We start from the raw sequence: 20,202 nt of genomic DNA, 5'->3' as shown, positions 1-20,202 counted from the left end.
TCAGTAGTCGCACACAGACCGCAGAGGAGAAAACCCTTTTTTTTAAAGAATTTGAATGAATTTAGAATTTAAATAGGAAACCAAAACCTTTCATGTACTTCTGAAGACATGATGGGAACGTTTGTAACCACAACAGCAGACATCTCGCACTTTGATCTCAAAACACTACTAACTGCTTTCCTAACTTTAATTTTTTTGCTTTCCATAATTTGTTTTCATTTTATAATATATATATTTTTTGGTTTATTATTTTATTATTGATTTTATATTATATGATTGTTTATTTATTTGAGTTGTTACTCCTTTTGATGTCTATCCTCAGTCAAATGGGGGAATACAGGGTAAAGAAGAAGTGTTTTATGTCACTGGTATTCCCTGTACAACTTGATGCAATTAGCAGACTTCAAATATATACACATATTGTATATATAACCAAAATAAACAAACATTAAAGGAAAAATATAAGACATAATATTGTCTTCACTCTATAACCATCACCCTCATGGCCTCCAGTTTACTGACTTTACATTGATTTTATCATTTGAATTGTATGTTTTGAAAATGTAACAGTACCATTTGATCCCAGCTGCGGCTGCACAGGGTCTCGAAGGTGTTCCGAGTTAAACCCCTCGTCTGCCCGTCTCCTCTCCTCTCAGTGCAGGTATCGGCAGGACCGGGTGTTTCATCGTCAGCAGTATCGGCTGTCAGCAGCTCAGAGACACCGGGCAGCTCGACATCCTGGAGACGGTCTGTCAGCTCCGACTCGACAGGTGGGGAAAACTCTCCTCTCTCTCCTGCCTGTGTGTTTTATCAGATTATTGTCTCTGGGGTGTTACATTTTGTTTATTCCCCCCGTCCTGTGCAGAGGTGGTATGATCCAGACCACAGAGCAGTACCAGTTCCTGCACTCCACTCTGGCCCAGTTCAGCCGTCAGCTGCAGCTCAACCAGGTACTCCAGCCTGATCCCTGCATCATGTGTCCTGCTGGGAAATGGTGTTTTTATGGATTGTGTCAAATAGAAACTACAGATATCACAAGCATATCTTGTTAAAGTTAAGACACATATTCCAACAAGGTACCAAAATAATAGAACATGACCAAGCACAAAGCATTTAACATAAAACAATATCCAGAAACTATCCTGAAACCAAAAACAACATAACATCAACTTAACCCTTAGATGGATGGACCAGTGACTGGGCCCTACACTCTTCCGTAAAAAGGACCCGTATTAGAATAATATGTGTGTTTATGCAATTTTTGTCATTTTGGTCACTTGTATAATATTTTGTATTATTATATCTTGGTTCACACTAGAAATATTTTATATCAAATTTTTCACTATTTATATATATATTTATAAAAATATATTTTTGACCCACTTATGGAAGCTTGGGTTAGTAATACAAAAATGCAATTTCTTCAAATTTTAATTAAAAATTTTAATGGCATGATATCCACATGTTTTTTGAGGAATAGCTGGAATATGAAATGACAAAAAAATGTAATTACAAAGATACTTCAAGAAAACCAACTCACCGGGTCAAAAAAGACCCACTTATGGAAGCTTGGGGTAATAATACGAAAACAAAAATTTCTTAAAATGAATAAAATTAAAAGTAAAAATTTGAATGGCATGATATCCAAAAGATGTTTTTTGAAGAATAGCTGGAATATGAAATGATAAACATTTTTAATTACAAAGATACTCTAAAAAAACCAACTCACCGGGTCAAAAAAGACCCACTTTTCATCTAGAGGTTAAGAAAATTACAAAATAACAAATGGAAAAAATATAAAATAATCACAACAAGCATATCTGGTTAAAGTTAAGACACTTATTCCAACAAGGTACCAACATTAGAAGATTATAAAACATGACGAAGCACAAATCCAAAAACAACATAATAACATCAACTTAAGAAAATGACAAAATAACAATGTTTTTGCAAATGTCTCTTCAACTGCCTTTCGTGCTAACGCTAGCTGAGGACTGCCCTTACAGTCGTTTATTTAGTAACAGTTGAGGAAAAGTTAAACCCCAGTGTTTCCTCCTCAGGAGCAGAACCAGCAGAACCCAGAGGAGCAGGTCAGCGTTCAGCTTCAGAACCTGGAGCTGGACAACAGACAGAACAAGAAGAACCTGGAGAACCAACAAGGCACGATACAAACCTGAAGAAATCCAAGACACCACACAACCAGCAGTTAGCGCTACAAGTCATGTTTCCAGCACCGTACATATGGAAACAAGAGAACTTGTTGAGCCAGCAACAAAACTCAAAAGACAGGTCGAGACTTTGGGGAACCAAGAACCAACAGGAACCTCAAAATGTTGGTTTGTGGGATGTTTTTTTGCAGCAGAGGCTACGAGAACCCAGGTGTTCATGTTCACTGTGGACTGTCCCAATAAAGGTTTTCACTACAGGATTACCCTGGCTAAAAGAATGTATATTAACGATGTTGTCGCTGATATGTATTGAGCATTTCAAAAATGATCAAATATTTCGTGTTTACTGTGTCCCAATTTTGCAAATGAATATTATTCATTTCTGCATTGGGAGAGAAAGTGTGAACATATGGGATAATGAATGCTATTGATCTTTTAATTTTAATTTGGCCATTTGTTAGACAGACAGGACAGAAAGACAGGATAACATTAAACAAAGGCTCACGCTCAGGACTCGAATACGGGCAAGCTTTGAATCGCTTCTCAACACACATTTTGATAGACTTGTATTTATGTGATGTCCTATTTTTATCCCTTTTTCCTTCTTTGTTATATTTATATACTTGATAAATGTTTTTTAATTGTTTATAATCTATTGTACAGTTAATGTTTCTTCAGCATGTGTCTGCTATCCACTATTTGCTTTGAATAGTTCATTTGACCTTCATTGTATCTCGCTTTTTTGTACGGTTTTCTGTTGGTACTGTATACTGCAGTGTATCCTTTATGGCTTTGTAAACTTAAGTAATTAAAATAAATTACCCCAAAATGTTATGGATACAGTAATTACGTTTTTATTTTAATCATAAACACAACTTAGATGTTGGGATTGTATAGGTCGAAAAGCACTTCCATAGCCACGATAGTAACATGACTCAATGTCCACATCAGTGGATTATAAAAACATAAGTACAGTGGTGTAAAGTAACTAAGTAGATTCACTCAAGCACTTAAGTACAATTTTGAGGTACTTGTACTTCAATTGAGTATTAATGTTGTGCTACTTTGTACTTCTACTCAACTACAATTCAGACGTAAATGATTGTAAGTACCCTGTCTCTCCAGCAGAGAGCAGTGTTTCACTCACCAGAGCATCTACCTCTATCTGTCTCCTCTTTTCCTACTCTCCTCTTCTTCCTCTATCAACCCCACCCAAACAGGAAGCAGACACAACCTGCAGCATGAAACATGTTCTAATAATACATCTATGCTGTATCAACAGAATCAGGTGTATCAGGTTTATTATTAAGTAGGTTTCCGTAGATGGAATGCAGCATGGTGTATAAGAACAATACATAGTGAATAGAACAACACATTCATTAATTAATTAAAGCAAAAGGGCTACAGGAAAAATCAAGAAACATTAACACTGACAGGGATGTGCAGGAGTTCTTCAAATAAAATACAAATAACTAATAAGAAAATGTAAGAGGATAAATACTGTTTGTGTTCAAATTCACAGCAGATTCATTTTTTATATAAACATGTTTGTTTTAACCAGTGGTGTAAAGTAACTAAGTACATTTACTCAATTACTGTACTTAAGTACAATTTAGAGTACTTGACTTGAGTATTTCCATTTGTGCTACTTTGTACTTGCATCATTGGGTATATTTAAACATGATGTTATCTCACTTTCAACTGGTCTGTACTTGTTATTAACTGATATTGATGAAACTGATTTGCTCGACTGTCTCTTCGTAAAGATGATTGTGTGCATTGGTTGAATTTCACTTAACAGACTGTATGTGGTTTGTCTTGTGTGTCAAGTTTTGCCTTTTGTCTTTTTGTTTATGTATGCCTGTAAGTTGATGCTATTGTCGGGACCCACTTGAAAACGAGATGGTGCATCTCAAGGGGTTTATCCCAATGAATAAACATTTATATATATATATATATACTTCTACTCCACTACAATTACATTACATTACATTTAGCTGACGCTTTTATCCAAAGCAACTATAAGTGCATTCGACCAAGAAGATACAAACTAGAAGAAAACAGAATCATATAATCAGGTTTCATACCAACATATTTCAAGTGCTACTCAACTGGCTTTAGATAAGCCAGTCCTTTATTAGTATATAACTGCTTTGTTAATAATTGTATTGCTCGAAGTGGAGTCAATTCAGAGGTAAATGGTGTACTTCTACTCCACTTATTCAATACCTTTAGTTACTTTACAGATTTGGATTAATGATGTGAAATATAATCAAGTCTTAAATCAGACTTTAGTTCCACCTGGATTAAAGCTAAAGCTACCCTGCAGTATACAAAGTCATTCAAACTAGCTGCACCTTTGCCAGCTTTGATAACACATTATTGATCAATCATTATAAAACACAAAAGCACATTGACTACTTTTACTTTTGGTACTTTAACTATATTTTGATGATAATACTTTTGTACTTTGACTTGACTAACCTATGAATGCAGCACTTTTACTTGTAACAGAGTATTCCTACACTCTGGTACTTTAATTAAGACCACAACAAATCTGAGAACTTCTTTCACCTCTGGTTTTAACCTTTTTTGACTGATAGGGTACTTATGTTATTGTGAAAGGGTGTACCGGATGTGATATTACGTTTAACATCTGACTTGACGCGGCTGGTAGGAAAAGGCGTAGCTAGTAAACATCACAGAAAGCCGAAAACACACAGCGGACATTAGAGCCTAAAAACACAGACTCTTTAAACATCATACCCGGTTCACACAGAGCCTGTCGGTGTCCTCCGTTCTGCTGTAACCGTCGGTGGTTGTCACAGCAACTGTCAGCGTCCCCAAGAAAAAAGACAGTTGGGGCGTTAGCATAGCAGCCTAGCATAGCAACCTAGCCTTAGCAACAGCAGCTAGCATTAGCATCAGACGATTACAAAGATGATCGCGCTAATCAACAAACTGCTGGACTGGTTCAAGGCACTATTCTGGAAAGAGGAGATGGAGCTGACCCTGGTAGGGCTGCAGTACTCCGGGAAAACGACCTTCGTCAATGTGATAGCGGTGAGTGTGGAGGGTGGTTTTTATGCTAGCGCCAGCTGTCAGTTAGCATCTGGCTGCATCCATTGTTATCCTGCAGTGGTGAGGTCAGCTAGCTGTGGCTGTATAACTACTGTAAGCCGTTGAATGAGTTAAGATGATTTAGATGTCACATTTTTATTAGCTAGCTGTGTTTTTCACTGAGAAAACATGCTTTTACGGTCAAACACTTAACCCTTATCTCGGCTGTGATGTGTTGTTTAATCAGACAAATCTGAATTCCTGTATTCACCAGAGAGGGGACATTTATATAGTTACAGCAGTATAGATGACGACAAATAACACACTATTAGATCAATAAGGCATGCACATATTTAAAATAAAAACATTTACGGAAGAACACATTCAGGGAAAAGCAGTATTTATAAAATAAAATAAGTGTAACATTGTAGAATACTGTGTGGTAGAGGGTAGTGTTAAATGCATACAATTTATATATTTACATAGTAACATACAGAGTCTTGTCGGAATGGACTACCTAAGAAGTATCAGCCAGTAGTAATATTAATATTAGCTAGTAAATGTGCACATCTGCTACTTTGCACAATTCTAATGTATATAATCGAAAGCCAATATGTGTCTGTAGTATATTTATATCTATTCCTTTAGCGAGTGAGACTGTATATTGTAGAGTATTTAATATTTTGGTGTCCTATACAGTAGATACCTTAGTGATATATGTCCTTTTTTATTGTGAATTGTATATACTGCTGCTAATGTTATTGTATATTTTAAACATTTTAACTTGTGTGATGTTTGACAACACTGCTGCTCGGACAAAATAATTTCCTAATTTCTGACGAATACAGTTTCTATGAATCGGCCGTTTTTTGGGACATTAACCCCCCCCCACCAGTGGTGCTGGTGGCAAGGCCGGAGGAAGGGTTTTTATAGGTCTGGTGATGGAGGATCGATCAGCCTCCTGCTGTCGGAGTGACCTTCCCTCTCTTTAGACTCACTCTCTGTCAGACATCCGCCTCCCCTGCTGACCATGCACACACCACACATTTTTGGGTGACCCACTAACATAGATTTTCCCTTTTTCCTTATTTATATTAGTGGAAGTTTTGGTATTTACCATCCACTGATTTCTTAGAATCTGAAATGCATTATTGATGTGTAGGGTAAAATGAGGTGAGGTGCTGTAGCTCTTGAAACAGGCCAACATGTCTGAGTGAATGGAACAGGAAGAACACTGCATTTCATAATTCGTAAGGAACTGTTTTAATGTAGATTTTTGACATCAAATCCCAATATTTTCATCCCACATTTCTTTCTATTGAAAATCTGAAATGCAGTTTGGAGTGCAAACTAGAGCCTTACTATACTTTATTCGTTCAACATAGTTTTTTTTGTTACAGCAGCATGTTTACAGGCACTAGACATGAGATCTAGTTAAATGGACTATCTAAAGAATACACAATATCAAATATGGTATACATTAGGGCTGCTCGATTATGGCAAAAATCATAATCTGGATTATTTGGGTCAATAATTGATATCACGATTATTAAAAACGATTATCCATTTACTTTGAAAACATCCATTTATTGAAAAAAAAAATGTGAACAGTATGTTTTTAACAGTTGATTACCCTGAACTTTAAGTATAATTCAACTGAAAAGCCCCAAAAAAATTATTGGAAAAAAAAAGTAATAATAAAAAAATAATGGTTTTATTTCGATTACGTTGTTTTCGTAATCGTTGCAAGCCATAATCGTAATTGCGATTAAAATATGATTAATTGAGCAGCCCTAGTATACATTAGAATACTCTGTAATTATCTACTGCCTAAACCGAAGCATAAAAACATAGGGTACTATTACTATATACATAAAGCTGATATTTAAATCAATATGTGGGTCTTCTGCATGTCTGTATAGGTGTCATTATAACCACCTTTGCGTATAAAAGCATGTCTGCATTAGAGCCTAAAAATATACATATAATCGCTGTTCATCTCTACTGTGTTTTAGTCAGAATAAAAACATAACATAAACTATTTTATTTATGTGACATTTCGACTTCTCTTAAATCTGTCTTTTTATAAATGTTGACCCTCGTGCACTAAGAGCAATGTTTTTCAGTTAAAACTGAAACTACTTTTTAGAGCTAGAGAGCTACGGTCCAAACTTGTACATCATATAAGCCATTTGTATATCTTTTTTGAGAGATGACAGGAAATGAGGGGGGGGGAGATGAGTAATGGTATTCCATCTGGACTGAAACCCAGCTGCCATCTTAACCCCTCCCTCGCCAGGAACCCAGTATCTTTGGCATTTCTGTTCTGACATTCCTGCCACATATCTCATGACATCAAAATTTTGTGTGTGTGTGTGTGTGTGTGTGTGTGTGTGTGTGTGTGTGTGTGTGTGTGTGTGTGTGTGTGTGTGTGTGTGTGTGTGTGTGTGTGTGTGTGTGTGTGTGTGTGTGTGTGTGTGTGTGTGTGTGTGTGTGTGTGTGTGTGTGTGTGTGTGTGTGTGTGTGTGTGTGTGTGTGTGTGTGTGTGTGTGTGTGTGTGTGTGTGTGTGTGTGTGTGTGTGTGTGTGTGTGTGTGTGTGTGTGTGTGTGTGTGTGTGTGTGTTTCAGTCAGGCCAGTTCAGTGAAGACATGATTCCTACTGTTGGATTCAACATGAGGAAGATCACAAAGGGCAACGTCACCATCAAGGTTGGTAGCTCCATTCCTCTGCTCCCTTTCTGTAGACACTTATAAGTGCTATATGTTATAATAAAGGCTACAGCTAAGAAATCATTTAATTGTCCACTAATCGAACGTTTTCTTCTCAATTAAACTATAAATCTTTTGTTCTATAAGATGTCAGAAAATAGTGAATTGTCATGTCGTCCCAGTTTCTCAAAGTCCAAGATGGCGTTCATTTTTTCGTCCAAAACCCGAAATATATTAACTTTAATTTGATATAAATAGAGGAATGCAGGACATCTCGATATTTGAGAATTTTAAACAGCATTTTCTGACATTTCTGCTTGACAACGATTCATGGATAACCAAAGTAGTAGTTTTGATTGCGACTAATCCTAATTTTACACTTTACAAATCTCCCAGATGTTTATTAACATTACAAGTTCACTTTTGTTATGTCCCTTTAGGCATTTGTTAAGATTTAGACAATGCTACAAAACATATTTATTGAGTACAGCTAAAATATATTTACTCCACCTCAGTCGTAATCCTGTGACCAATTATGTCCAAACAGTCATTTACAACTAATTGTACACAGGTATTAGTCTTAGAACAAGCCTAATGGTGAGAAATCTAATTATTTACAATATTTTCATCATTCAAATCTGAGGTATCAATTACATATCAATCAATGGAAGCAACTCAAAGTATTGATTGTGAGGAGCCCCCTCTCACTGTGTGCTCTCCCTCTGTCTGCAGCTTTGGGATATCGGCGGCCAGCCTCGGTTCAGGAGCATGTGGGAGCGTTACTGTCGAGGAGTCAGCGCCATCGTGTAAGTCCTGGTTTCCTAAACTATGGTGACCGTCCGCTTAAAGGTCCCCTATCATACTGTTTTTCATCAATATATTATAGGTCTCAGATATATACAGAACATGTCTCTGAAGTGTTTGGCTCCAAACACCAAATGGGCAGCATCCCATAATCCCCTCTGTTTCAGCCCTGTTTCCAAAGTGCTGATTCTCTGTCTGTTACTTTAGATGAAAATAAGGAGCCCCTCCCCACGCCCCTCTGAGAGAGATTTGGTTACAAAGAACTCAATGGTGCTCTAGGAGGAGATTCAGGTGATAAGAGGGGGGGGGGGGGGGTTACCTTGGTTGCTGATTGGCTAATGGTTACTCAAGCCAAAACATTGTTATGACATCATAAAGTGGCCAAAATCTGATCAGCTCATTTTCAGACAGGTTTTTATATTCAGGACAAAAAGAGAGAATCTTTTTTCCTGAAACGTCCAGAGTCTTTTTACACAGAGGGGACACATGTTGATGTAGAAAAGACATAATAATAGGTGACCTTTAAAGAGGCCGCTTGGACGTCTCTGCTGGGACCAAACATAATATTAATCATTGAAGACCTTAAGGAGCCAGTAGTCAGAAAGTCACGCACTTTTCTCCACCAACTCGTATTCAGTACATTAAACAGAGAGAGAGCTGATTATAATCAAATGTTTTGTTCACACGAGGTTGGTCAGATTATGTGAAAAGGGAGAGAGCAGTTCTGCAGTCTTATTAACCCAGTTGTGTTGGTGCGATGGGACAGAGAGGCTGCTGGGTAATTGGGTCAGGGTTACGTAACAGAGAGCACTAAAGTTGTTTTGCATGTAGTGAAAGTGATTCTGATTGGCTGTGAGATTTTTCTACAACACACCAATTTTAGATTTCCAGGGCAAAGCATGATATGACAAGGACCACTCAAAGTTAATAAAGTCATTACTTGGAAAACATTTTTGAAATAGTTAATAATAGTTCTGAGTATTTGCTGTGCAATTATTCAACTGTGCAATACTGATAACACTTAGGATTCTTACTATACGATGAAAGAAAATCATCTGGTTTTCATCATCATTTATTATAATATTTATATACATCACGTTACATATTGTAAAATACACATTTATTGTACTTATATTTTGTAGTTCAATCTAAACTTTGTTACTTAGGTTTATTCGAAGATTCTTACTTCATTTGAACAGCCACAAACCTAATTTCCCCTCAGAAAGAAAAACATTATTTTGATAGTCAATGACACTTAAATAGTTTGAATGAACGTACAAATGTTTTAAAGTTATTTTCTTCCTGTTTCAGCTACATGGTGGACGCAGCAGACCCCGAGAAGATCGAAGCCTCGAAGAACGAGCTCCACAACCTGCTGGACAAACCGCAGCTGCAGGGAATTCCTGTAAGGAGCCCAAAACACACACACACACACACACACACACACATACACACACACACACACGCACACAGAATAATAGCAGCATCAGTCGTGGCTGGGTGCACAGACGGAGAGTGAAGCACAGGAGGAGGAAGGCATTTTGAGACAGATGGTGACGAGAGAAAAAGACAGTGTTAAGAAACAGAGATGGGAAAAAAAAGGAGGACGGATAAAAAAAAAAGAGAGAGAGAGACAGCGAGAGAGAGAGATAGGTGAAGGAGAGAAAAACCCTGAATGGATGTTTAAACTGATTCTGCTCTCAGCCAATCAGAGCATCCTCCTCCATCCTCCTTGCATCCGGGCTCTGTGATTGGCCGACTGGAGCAGAGCTGTAGAGATACACAGAGAGAGAGAGAGAGAGAGTGTGACAGGAAAAGGTGTGTGTGTGTGTGTGTGTGTGTGTGTGTGTGTGTGTGTGTGTGTGTGTGTGTGTGTGTGTGTGTGTGTGTGTGTGTGTGTGTGTGTGTGTGTGTGTGTGTGTGTGTGTGTGTGTGTGTGTGTGTGTGTGTGTGTGTGTGTGTGTGTGTGTGTGTGTGTGTGTGTGTGTGTGTGTGTGTGTGTGTGTGTGTGTGTGTGTGTGTGTGTGTGTGTGTGTGTGTGTGTTTCCACGCAAGTTCAGATCTGAACCGTTTCAGTGTGTCTCCATCGGAAGACTTTCCTCACAGCAGGAAGTCAGATCACCCACACTGTCTCAACACGCACATGCACAGGAACTAATAAAACCCAACTAAACTTAATTAAACATGCTAACAGTTAACTAAATAGATTATTTTTAAAAACATAACAACCCAGCAGAGGGATTGAATGAACTAAAACAAACCGGTGGAAGGAAGTGAACTTATTTTAAGCCACAAAATGTAGTTCCAGAGTGCTTATACCAGGGGTCTGCAACCCCTGGCACGCGAGCCAGCATTGAGACCGCCAGAGCGCGTCTCCCCGTTACCTGCAGAAGGAAGCCATGCACGTAACGCAGCCCCACTCTCTTTGACTCCAGGTGACTTTCTGCTGCTTTCCTCTGTGGTGCAGTGCTGATCGTTTCACCACGGAGGAAAGCACTTCACTAATTGCAGTACTCATAAGGAGCTGTACAAATGCTGCAGTTTTTGCGTGGCTGTGTATTTAGTTGAAAGCCCAGTGGTGATCTGCTCATCTCTCATCGAAATAATATGCTACAAAGGGGCGGACTGGCCAACTGTGTGTTGAACTTTCCTGTCGGCTCCCAGACCGTAGTCGAGGAGGGCAGAAGCAACAAGCTTCAGGTTCAATAACCAACTTTAACTTAAATGACTTAAAATACATCACAGACCTCTGTTTTTCTGCTTCCTCGTTTCACTTCCAGAAACATACACACGTTCCCTCACTGTCGCTCTACCATCCACAAACACACATGCACAAGCCACACCCCTCTCTCTCTCTCTCTCTTAAAGGGACAGCGATCTCATCTCACTCTGCCTGACCCTAATATCATAACATGTGTGCTCTGGAGAATCACAGAACGGACGATCGTCCTTATTATTATGCCGTTTAAACCAATTATTTAAAAGTGTTTGTTAAATTCGGCATCATGTGAGTTGCGCTGACAGGTCCACACACTGCTTCCCCGCAGCGAGGCTCCCCCCGCCCTCCTGCTGATAGTTGACGAGCGTCAAGCTCCTCAACCCCCCTCCCTCTCCCCCGTTGATAATTCTCGATCGTTGGCACGCTGATAATAACATTTTTTTTTAATGGCACTTCATATCAGAAAGGTTGCCGACCCCTGGCTTATACAGCACAGAGCTGTCATCAAAATAAACAACTGTGTCTTTATGATTATATTACTTATCAATAAAAACTAGCGAGTCAACAGATCAGAGATAAGATACAAGATAAAGCAGCGTGTTTGTTTTTCATGTGTAGAAAGGATTGTTTTTCCTTTTTGCTTCAATGGGAAAAGAACAGCAACAAATCTTATTGTTATTTAGGGAATCTTTAACTGCTTTTATGGCAAGAAACAAAAAAAGCAGGACATGGATGTATTCAAATCTGACAGCGAGTGCTATTTCCACTGACTGCTTACTAAATACACTTTGTTTTGGAAGGCCATACCTTTTATCATCTGGCTAAAATGTGACCTAATTGGATTTCCCCCCTAAACGCGTCTTTGATGTATTTACACCTTGCTTTCCGGAGATCAGATATCCAGAGCTGCTTACGATGCACAAAGTGACTCGGCGTAATTTCGGACTGAGTGAACCTCGATGACTTTGCTGGCCCGGACAAAAAAAAAGTTTGGACCAGATTAGACGTAACATTGGACCTTATGCCTTTTTAGAACAACCAACCACAAGCTCTGGTCCCAGATGTAAACAGGGAAGTGAAAGTGTTGCTGTTTAAAATGCAGAGATAAGACTTTTATGGTTTTGGAAGCCTGTCTCTCGACCTCAGCACTTTGTACCTTCCTCCGTGATTGAAATACTTTGTTATGCAGAACACAAATCATATCTAATATCTTACCTGTAGTTCAACACCTTAGCATCTTCAAATGTTTGTATTATCTGTTGTATTTAACTGATGTTTGTTCCTGCGGTGTTGTTTTTTCTGTAGGTGTTGGTTCTGGGCAATAAGAGGGACCTACCAGGAGCTCTGGATGAGAAGGAGCTCATAGAGAGGATGTAAGTCTCACTGCTCATTTAAAAAGCTCTTTGGAGACGTGTGATACACAGATATTGGTTGTGTGTTTATTTACACGCACGATAATTTAAATATTCCTTAAAGCTTTATTGTTTCTTGCTTTTTTTCCCTCTTAATGTTAGCACTTACTGCCCTAGTTTGGCTGATGTTTTTTTAATAATAAATACAATTAATTCATAAGAAGAACCCCAACACCCGATATCATGCCAGAATAAACAGCATTGTTTTTTACTACTATGATAAGATTTGGGTGCGGTGTGTTTTCACGGCTCCTTAGTGAATGAACAGCTCTTTGAAATGTGCATTATGATGCTATTATATAACCCTTGTACCAGTGGTGCAAAATGACAATTATATCGCTTGTCGCAATTATTTATGGTCCAATATATCTTCGTAGAAAAGTAGTCATGGAGACAGATACAGCTGTTTGCTCAAAATGAATGTTCTTTAGCTTTAAGTTAGTGTTTTAGTTTCTTACTTTAGCTTAACATACATTTGGCTATTGGTGAAAAGTGAAAAGGACCTTGGTGTGAATGTTGATAATACCCTGTAATTTAGTGACCATATCCATCGGGCAGCTAACAAAGCGAATGGTATCCTAGCAACGATCCGCAGATCACTTATTCGGACTCTGACGTAGTACGTAGTTTATACACCTCTCTTGTACGGCCACTCCTCGAGTATGGGAATGTCTCCTGGTCCCCCACGTATAAAAAGGATGCTGAGCTCATCGAGGAAATACAGAGAAGGGCAACGAAGCTGGTTCCAGAACTAAAGGACCTACCATATCAAGAACGACTGTGAAGTCTTAAGATCCCGAGTATGTATTATAGAAGGGCGAGGGGAGATATGATCGAAGATTTCAAATATCTCCACAACATCTCCAAAACATCATGCCCACTACAACGGGATTATAACACCAGGACTCGTGGACACTGCCTCAAGTTGAAGAAACAGTACTCAAGACTGGCTATCCGCCGCAACTTTTTCAGCCTGCGTGTGGTTGGGGTGTGGAATGATCTGCCAGAAAGCGTTGTCACATCCAAGATTGTTAACTGTCTCAAGTCCCTTCTCGACTATTACTGGTCTAACATCACCTTCACTTTGTACTATGTGAACGATGCCAGCATCCATAGTCTATAAAGAACAGTGATCTACTTATTTATGAGCGACAAAGGCCCCATTTACACGGGAACGCAAACTAACCAAATTCGATATCAAAAAAGTCTTCCGTTCACACGGATACGGCTCAATAAACGTGTCCCTTCACACGAGACCGCTCCCACCTTGGGACCCGTTATCGTTTGAGGGGTCCGTTTCCGTGGTTCGTTTCCGCGGTTCCGTTACGGCCTCGTGTGAACGAACGGGCTATACGAAAGAGAACAGTAGCGGATACAACCGTTTCGTTCCCGTGTAAACAGCGCCTAAAAGGCCCTAGAGCTACTACAGCCGTATTCGATTGATTGATTGAGTTCTCAGATCTTAATTAAGTAAAAGTAGTAAAACCACTGTTTATAAAGTTAAAGGTTGACATAGGAAAAGTACATAATATATCATAGAAATGTAATAAAGTCATAATAGTAAAAGTTGTCCTTATGCATTTCAGAATAATATATAAAGTGATGCAATATGTTTCAGATTTCAACAGATTTTTTTTTATTTTACAGTAATCGTTAATAATACCTAATTTATCAGTTCAATATATATTGTTGTATCAATCATCTGAATCTGCAAAGCTGCAAGACATTTCCTCTATAAAAGTATAAAGTAGCATTAAATGGAAATACTCACAAGTACCACGACGTTGTACTTTAGTGCAATAACAGAGTCATGTGATCGGTCTGTGGTCACATGCTTTTTGGATATCAAGAAACAAACATACCTTGTTTGTTTGACCGCAGATAATCATCCTGTTGCATCATCACAGATCACAGGCTGTTGTTTCTGCACGACTGTTTTATCCTCTGACTTTCTTTGGAATTGATTTTGGGTTTTTGTGTTTATTCAGGAACCTGTCGGCCATCCAGGACAGAGAGATCTGCTGCTACTCCATCTCCTGCAAGGAGAAAGACAACATCGGTACGACACACACACACAAACACACACACACACACACACACACACACACACACACACACACACACACACACACACACACACACACACACACACACACACACACACACACACACACACACACACACACACACACACACACACACACACACACACACACACTCACTTCCTGTCTGACGCCCCCTCTGTCTCTCTCTGCAGACATCACTCTTCAGTGGTTGATCCAACACTCCCGGACTAAGAGGAGTTCCTGAGAACACACACGCCCCCCCAACAGAACAGGCCACGCCCACCTGTCCTAACACACACACACAAACACACACACAAACACACACGCAAACACACACAAACACACAAACACACACACACTTGCTCTTTGATCAAACCGCCCTAACCCCCCCATCCATCATTGTATTTATACCTCCTCACCCCTCGATACTCCTATGGATGCACTGATGCCTCATTTTAGTGTTTTTTATTAAAGTATTGAATATAATATATAACTCAGAAGCAGGCAGATCGTGTCAGAGGCCGGATCACCTGTTTTCTGATTTAATCAAACCTAATCATGTCAGGGTTTAAAATCATTCATTACCGTACAAGGTTCTGGGATCTATCGCCATTTAATGAAATGCGATTTTAAACACAACTCTCCCAGAACGGATCGTAATTAATTAGAAATGTATATCTTCATCCTAATAATCCGATATCTTTCTTTATCATCATCAAATCATGTGATGGAAGGACAACTTTCCGTCTTCAAAGTTTGATATCCTAAAGGTGGAAACTGCTCATACAGAGTCTTAAGAGGGGAAACCCCTGACATGCTTCCTCTGTGGTTTGACAGTTAACTTGAAGCACTAATGACTTAATAAGGTCATTTCCTTCAACAAACAATAGTCCTCTGTACTAAAGCACATTCAAATACCAGCAGGTTATGTTTTTGGAGGCGAAAACTCTCAAAACAGATTGTGATTTCTGACATTCAACCCAAGTCACTGATGCTCCTTCGCAAAGGTGTTTTAAATCTAATACAACATATACATACGTCTTTATTTATACAATAGTATAAGTGTCATTTCACCCAAATTACAGAACACAAACCTCAGTTATAGGGAATATTCCTCCGCTAGAATATACTCCCTGAAAAATCAAAACAGTCAGACAGTAAGGTCTGTAGATTAGCCAAAAACAACGACAACAAGAATCCACAGAGAAAATACCTTTTTTTTGTAAATTGGGTGAAATTACTTTGACTGTTTAACACTAGCAAACTAAAACGTGGTATGAGTGCATCTGAACAGATCTCCACAACAGCCTCCGTGATAAAACATGTATTTATAAATTGGTTTGGGTCCTAAAGAAACCTCTTGGTATATAAACATCGGCCATTTTGACTTTTTATTCCCAAACATAAGCTGTTAAAAACGGCACATGCTTACATACACACGTTAGCATTATTAGCTGGAGCCTGTTGTGTGGATCTACCTCCACTTCTCCCATGAGCCTCCTCTCCACCCCCTCCCCCACCTTTATCAACAGTAACCACACATCTGCCTTCATAATTTCCTCCCTCCTCTGTTGATTTCCTTGCCTCCTTTCCTCCTTCCTCTCTACCTCCACATCCATCCATCCATCCACACCTCCATTATTTCACATTTATATAATCCTGAGAAGCCCCTCTTCCCCTCGCCTGTTGTAAACTGCTTGTCCTCCTCCGTGTTCCCTCTATCCTTCCTTCCTTTTGGATGTTACCTCCTTTCCTTGTCGCCAAGCCCCGCCCCTTTCACCGCCACTCTTGCTCTCCCTCAGAGCGAGGGATTAAAAACCTTTTTATTGCACTGTTGATTTTGGTTTTGTAAGATATTAATAATGAGAATAATGTTAATAATCTTCTTATTGTGACATAACCTGGTCTGTCCAGAAGTTAAGGAAGTGGTACTCTAACAGGAGAAGGAGAAATGTCGTTTTGTTTCTGTTCATATCTCTGTAATAAGCTTTTTATTTCTTATTGTTTTATATTGTTATTATTTTGTATTGTTTTTTTTTTGACTTCACAAGTCAGTGTTTTCTGCTCTGAGACGTCTGCTGATTGGACCTGGGGTGTCATGTGATCAAATGCAACGTACACACATCATGTCAGATTAAATGGAGCGATGTAATTAATTAAGCGTTATAACTCCCACATATTAAATGTTTATTTTAAAAATCGATTTATTTAAAAGTGTTTATCCCATTATTTCCCTCTTGTCACATTTCCATCGCTCATGGCACCAGGAGAAAATCGAAATATCGTGATTATCTGAACAGACGATATTCATCTGACTTCATAATATTTAACAGAACATGTCCTCGTCCTGTCCTTTATAATAACCACAGAAAACATTACATGGAAGTCTTTGGCTGCCAACATTAATGATTTATAATGCATTTCTTTGCAGGTTGTGTAGTAATGACTTGAAATATCCTAATTAAATTATAATTATATTGTTGAAAATGAAAAATTGCCATCACAATAAAAACAAATTGGTACTTTTCAGTGTACTACCTGTCATATTGAGTGAAATTGATTGTAAAACTGGCAGAAAGTGAACAAATTCAATTAAAATGACATCCTGGATTTAGCTTTTTTCTAAGACTATGTAAATGTAAATGGCTATTTCTTCACACTTATGAATTCCAAAGAATCAGACCTGGGCAGCCATTGGCTTTCAAATAAACTATTGTTACTGAATTGCTGTGTTTATGATAAACACAATAAGCAAGGAATGTGGTTTAAGGGCAGGATTTGGACTGTGGTGAACCTGAATGATGCTGCACAAGAACATCTAATTCTATCCATTTATTTAGCTGGTGTAAGTCTACCACAGCTAATGGTGGAAGCAAAGCATTGTGGGTTTTCTTTGGTGTGAAGGGCAGCATTTTTAAGCATTCAAGCCTTTAGCTAGACAGTTAAGTAATCCATTTTAATGAAACGGCATCGACTTTAGCAAAAGCAAGTATTAAAAAAGTAAGTTTATACAGCTCTATGTCCAAAATATACTTATCGAATAAAAAGGTTTTACGAGAAGTACCGATGAAAACCAGATCAAAAGGTTTTCATTCAAAGTCAAAGCGTTAGCACTTACGAAGATCTTTATTAACATTTTGCTTACATTGCCACGCTATTCTCGCAGTACTTATATGTTCCTGTTTGATTCATTTGTAACATCTATGTGTTGTGAAGTACTGACACTTCCTGGTCCTGACAGCAGCCAATCAGACTGCAGAACAAACGGGAAAAGGAAGCAACATTACCTGTCTCTGTATGATGTTCAGTACTAGGGTTGTTTCAGTTAAGAGTGGTCTAACTGTCAGTGTATATGGGGGTTACACTTTACACTGTCGGTTCAAACCAGGTCAGTGTGGCTTCATGTTGGCTAAGTACTCCCCAAATTCAAAGTCCATATTTAGACAAGAACGCTTCAAATGTCTACTTTAGAAATGTTCCCTCTCTGCCGGTTTTTATCAAGGTTGCTAAGGCTGCTTGTTAAGATCATTTTTGATATTGATACATCTGTTTAATACTTATCTGATAAGTTGTTTGGTCTCTTTAAACCCCAACACAAGTTCTTTGTCGCTGCACATGTCCTTGAAAATGACTAAAAACTAAAAATTGCGACTGCTCTAGAAGATTCTAACTCCCAAAAAATGCAATATCCAACTCCTATTAAAGCGAGAACAAGCTACCAAGGACTCTGGACTCGCTGAAAAAAAGAACCATGAAAGTTAAATAGAATTCCCAACAATATGCAAGATTGAACCGAAACAATACATTGAACTCCCAAATACTCAAGAAACAACCCCTAAAAACTCAAGATCAAACCGCCAACAATGCAACATGCATCCCCAAACATCCTTAATTCCTCGAGACACCCCCCAAATATTAAAATTCAAACCCATTCAAATATTAAAATTCAAAACCATTCAAATATTAAAATTCAAAACCATTCAAATATCAAAAATTCAAAACCATTCAAAGCTTCTTATTTCTTTACTTCCTGAAACCATTTATCTGTAGGAAATAGGAGTAGGCAGGAAACAACAAAAAGCACACAGCACATCAATTGGATCAAATAACCCTGTTTGATTTCCAAAAGTGAAAACGATTACTTTCGGGAAGTCGCACAAACCAAAGTCAAAGTTAACTTTATTGTCAATCTCAAAATATGTTTGTACAAACAGAAAGATCGAAATACTGTTTCCCACAGTCCCGAGTATTTCGATCTTTCCATGTGTGTGTACAAACATATTGACTTTGGCCAATGGAAGCAGCCCCGTAATTAAAAGGTTTGAAATAAGTTCCGGTCATTGATTGGACGAGCACTTGGTTTTAAGAAATCCCGTTGACACTAAAAACGTCTGTGGAGTCAAAAAAGCCTTAATTTCTTCATTTATACCCAAAACGCAATGGGATCTCACTGACGGACAGACTAGACCTGGAGTTTAAATGTGTTGTTTTTTGTTTGCTGGTGAACTCAGCCACTTTAAGGAGTTTACCAGCATGTCGTATAACGTCAGAGCAACGCCTGCAGGTGGCCGCTGTCGATATTTCCTGTACTTGTTGATCAGGTCGAGCAGCTCTGTTCTGATTGGCTCTTCTGTTTTGCATGCTGAGGGCAGGGGTTGTATATTTGTGGGACCTGATGAAATAAATTGTTATTTTGGTGCAATTTGATCAAAATAAAGGCCTTAATCCAGTGAATCAACCTGAGTGTTAAACTGTAGAAAAGTCTCGTAAGCACAAAACATGAGATGTACTAAAAAAAAAAAGGTGCAATAAACAGACGTATCGACATGTGCTTATATTTGATTCCACATGCTTATAGTGTCTGAGAAGGATCACGTAATGACTGCTTGTGCTTACCTTACTTTTCCGACACTGGATTCAGGTCATTGTAAAGTTTCACGTGATCTTTTTATGGCAAATACTCTAACGTCTTGTGATTCTGCACGTGCAACCAGACACCGTTCAGGATCTAAATTGTTTAATGAGCTTCCTGTACGGTTAACTCTTGATCAGCTGTTGGAGGTGTTTTGAAGAAGTTGGCATCGACATGTGAACAAATCCAGAAGAAATGACCACCAATGAACTCTTGACTTTGAGAGAAGCTTCTTAAATACTTCTCCACTTATGATTACTAAGACTTGTAGTACTATAACAAGTTGTGTTAATATGGACCTCAAATGTATTAATCGTTTAACAAAAAAGTATTTTTTTATTTAAAGCAATCT

At 38.5% G+C, this 20,202-nt stretch overlaps 2 protein-coding genes across 6 annotated transcripts in view; both read left to right on the top strand.

The window, feature by feature from the left end:
- The window catches only part of LOC307037850 (tyrosine-protein phosphatase non-receptor type 7-like), a 12,361-nt gene extending 9,361 nt beyond the window's left edge, over positions 1–3,000 (top strand). For all 5 annotated transcript variants that reach the window (XM_079679028.1, XM_079679029.1, XM_079679031.1 and 2 more), the window contains 3 exons: positions 657–770; positions 866–950; positions 2,061–3,000. In XM_079679028.1, coding sequence (XP_079535154.1) covers positions 657–770; positions 866–950; positions 2,061–2,177 — 316 coding nt within the window. In that variant the 3' untranslated portion in view covers positions 2,178–3,000. The remainder of the gene's footprint in view (positions 1–656; positions 771–865; positions 951–2,060) is intronic.
- Positions 3,001–4,813: 1,813 nt separating this feature from the next.
- Positions 4,814–19,776, top strand: LOC307037851 (ADP-ribosylation factor-like protein 8A). The gene is made up of 7 exons (XM_079679033.1): positions 4,814–5,231; positions 7,857–7,937; positions 8,670–8,743; positions 10,053–10,146; positions 12,766–12,833; positions 14,861–14,931; positions 15,130–19,776. The coding sequence occupies exons 1-7, from the start codon at positions 5,109–5,111 to the stop codon at positions 15,180–15,182; spliced, it is 564 nt and encodes a 187-aa protein (XP_079535159.1). The 5' UTR covers positions 4,814–5,108; the 3' UTR covers positions 15,183–19,776.
- The last annotated feature ends 426 nt before the right edge of the window (positions 19,777–20,202 follow it).

This window comes from Notothenia rossii (genome assembly GCF_949606895.1).
Source record: "Notothenia rossii genome assembly, chromosome: 4".
NCBI lineage: Eukaryota > Metazoa > Chordata > Actinopteri > Perciformes > Nototheniidae > Notothenia > Notothenia rossii.
This window is presented reverse-complemented; position numbering and strand designations above follow the sequence as displayed.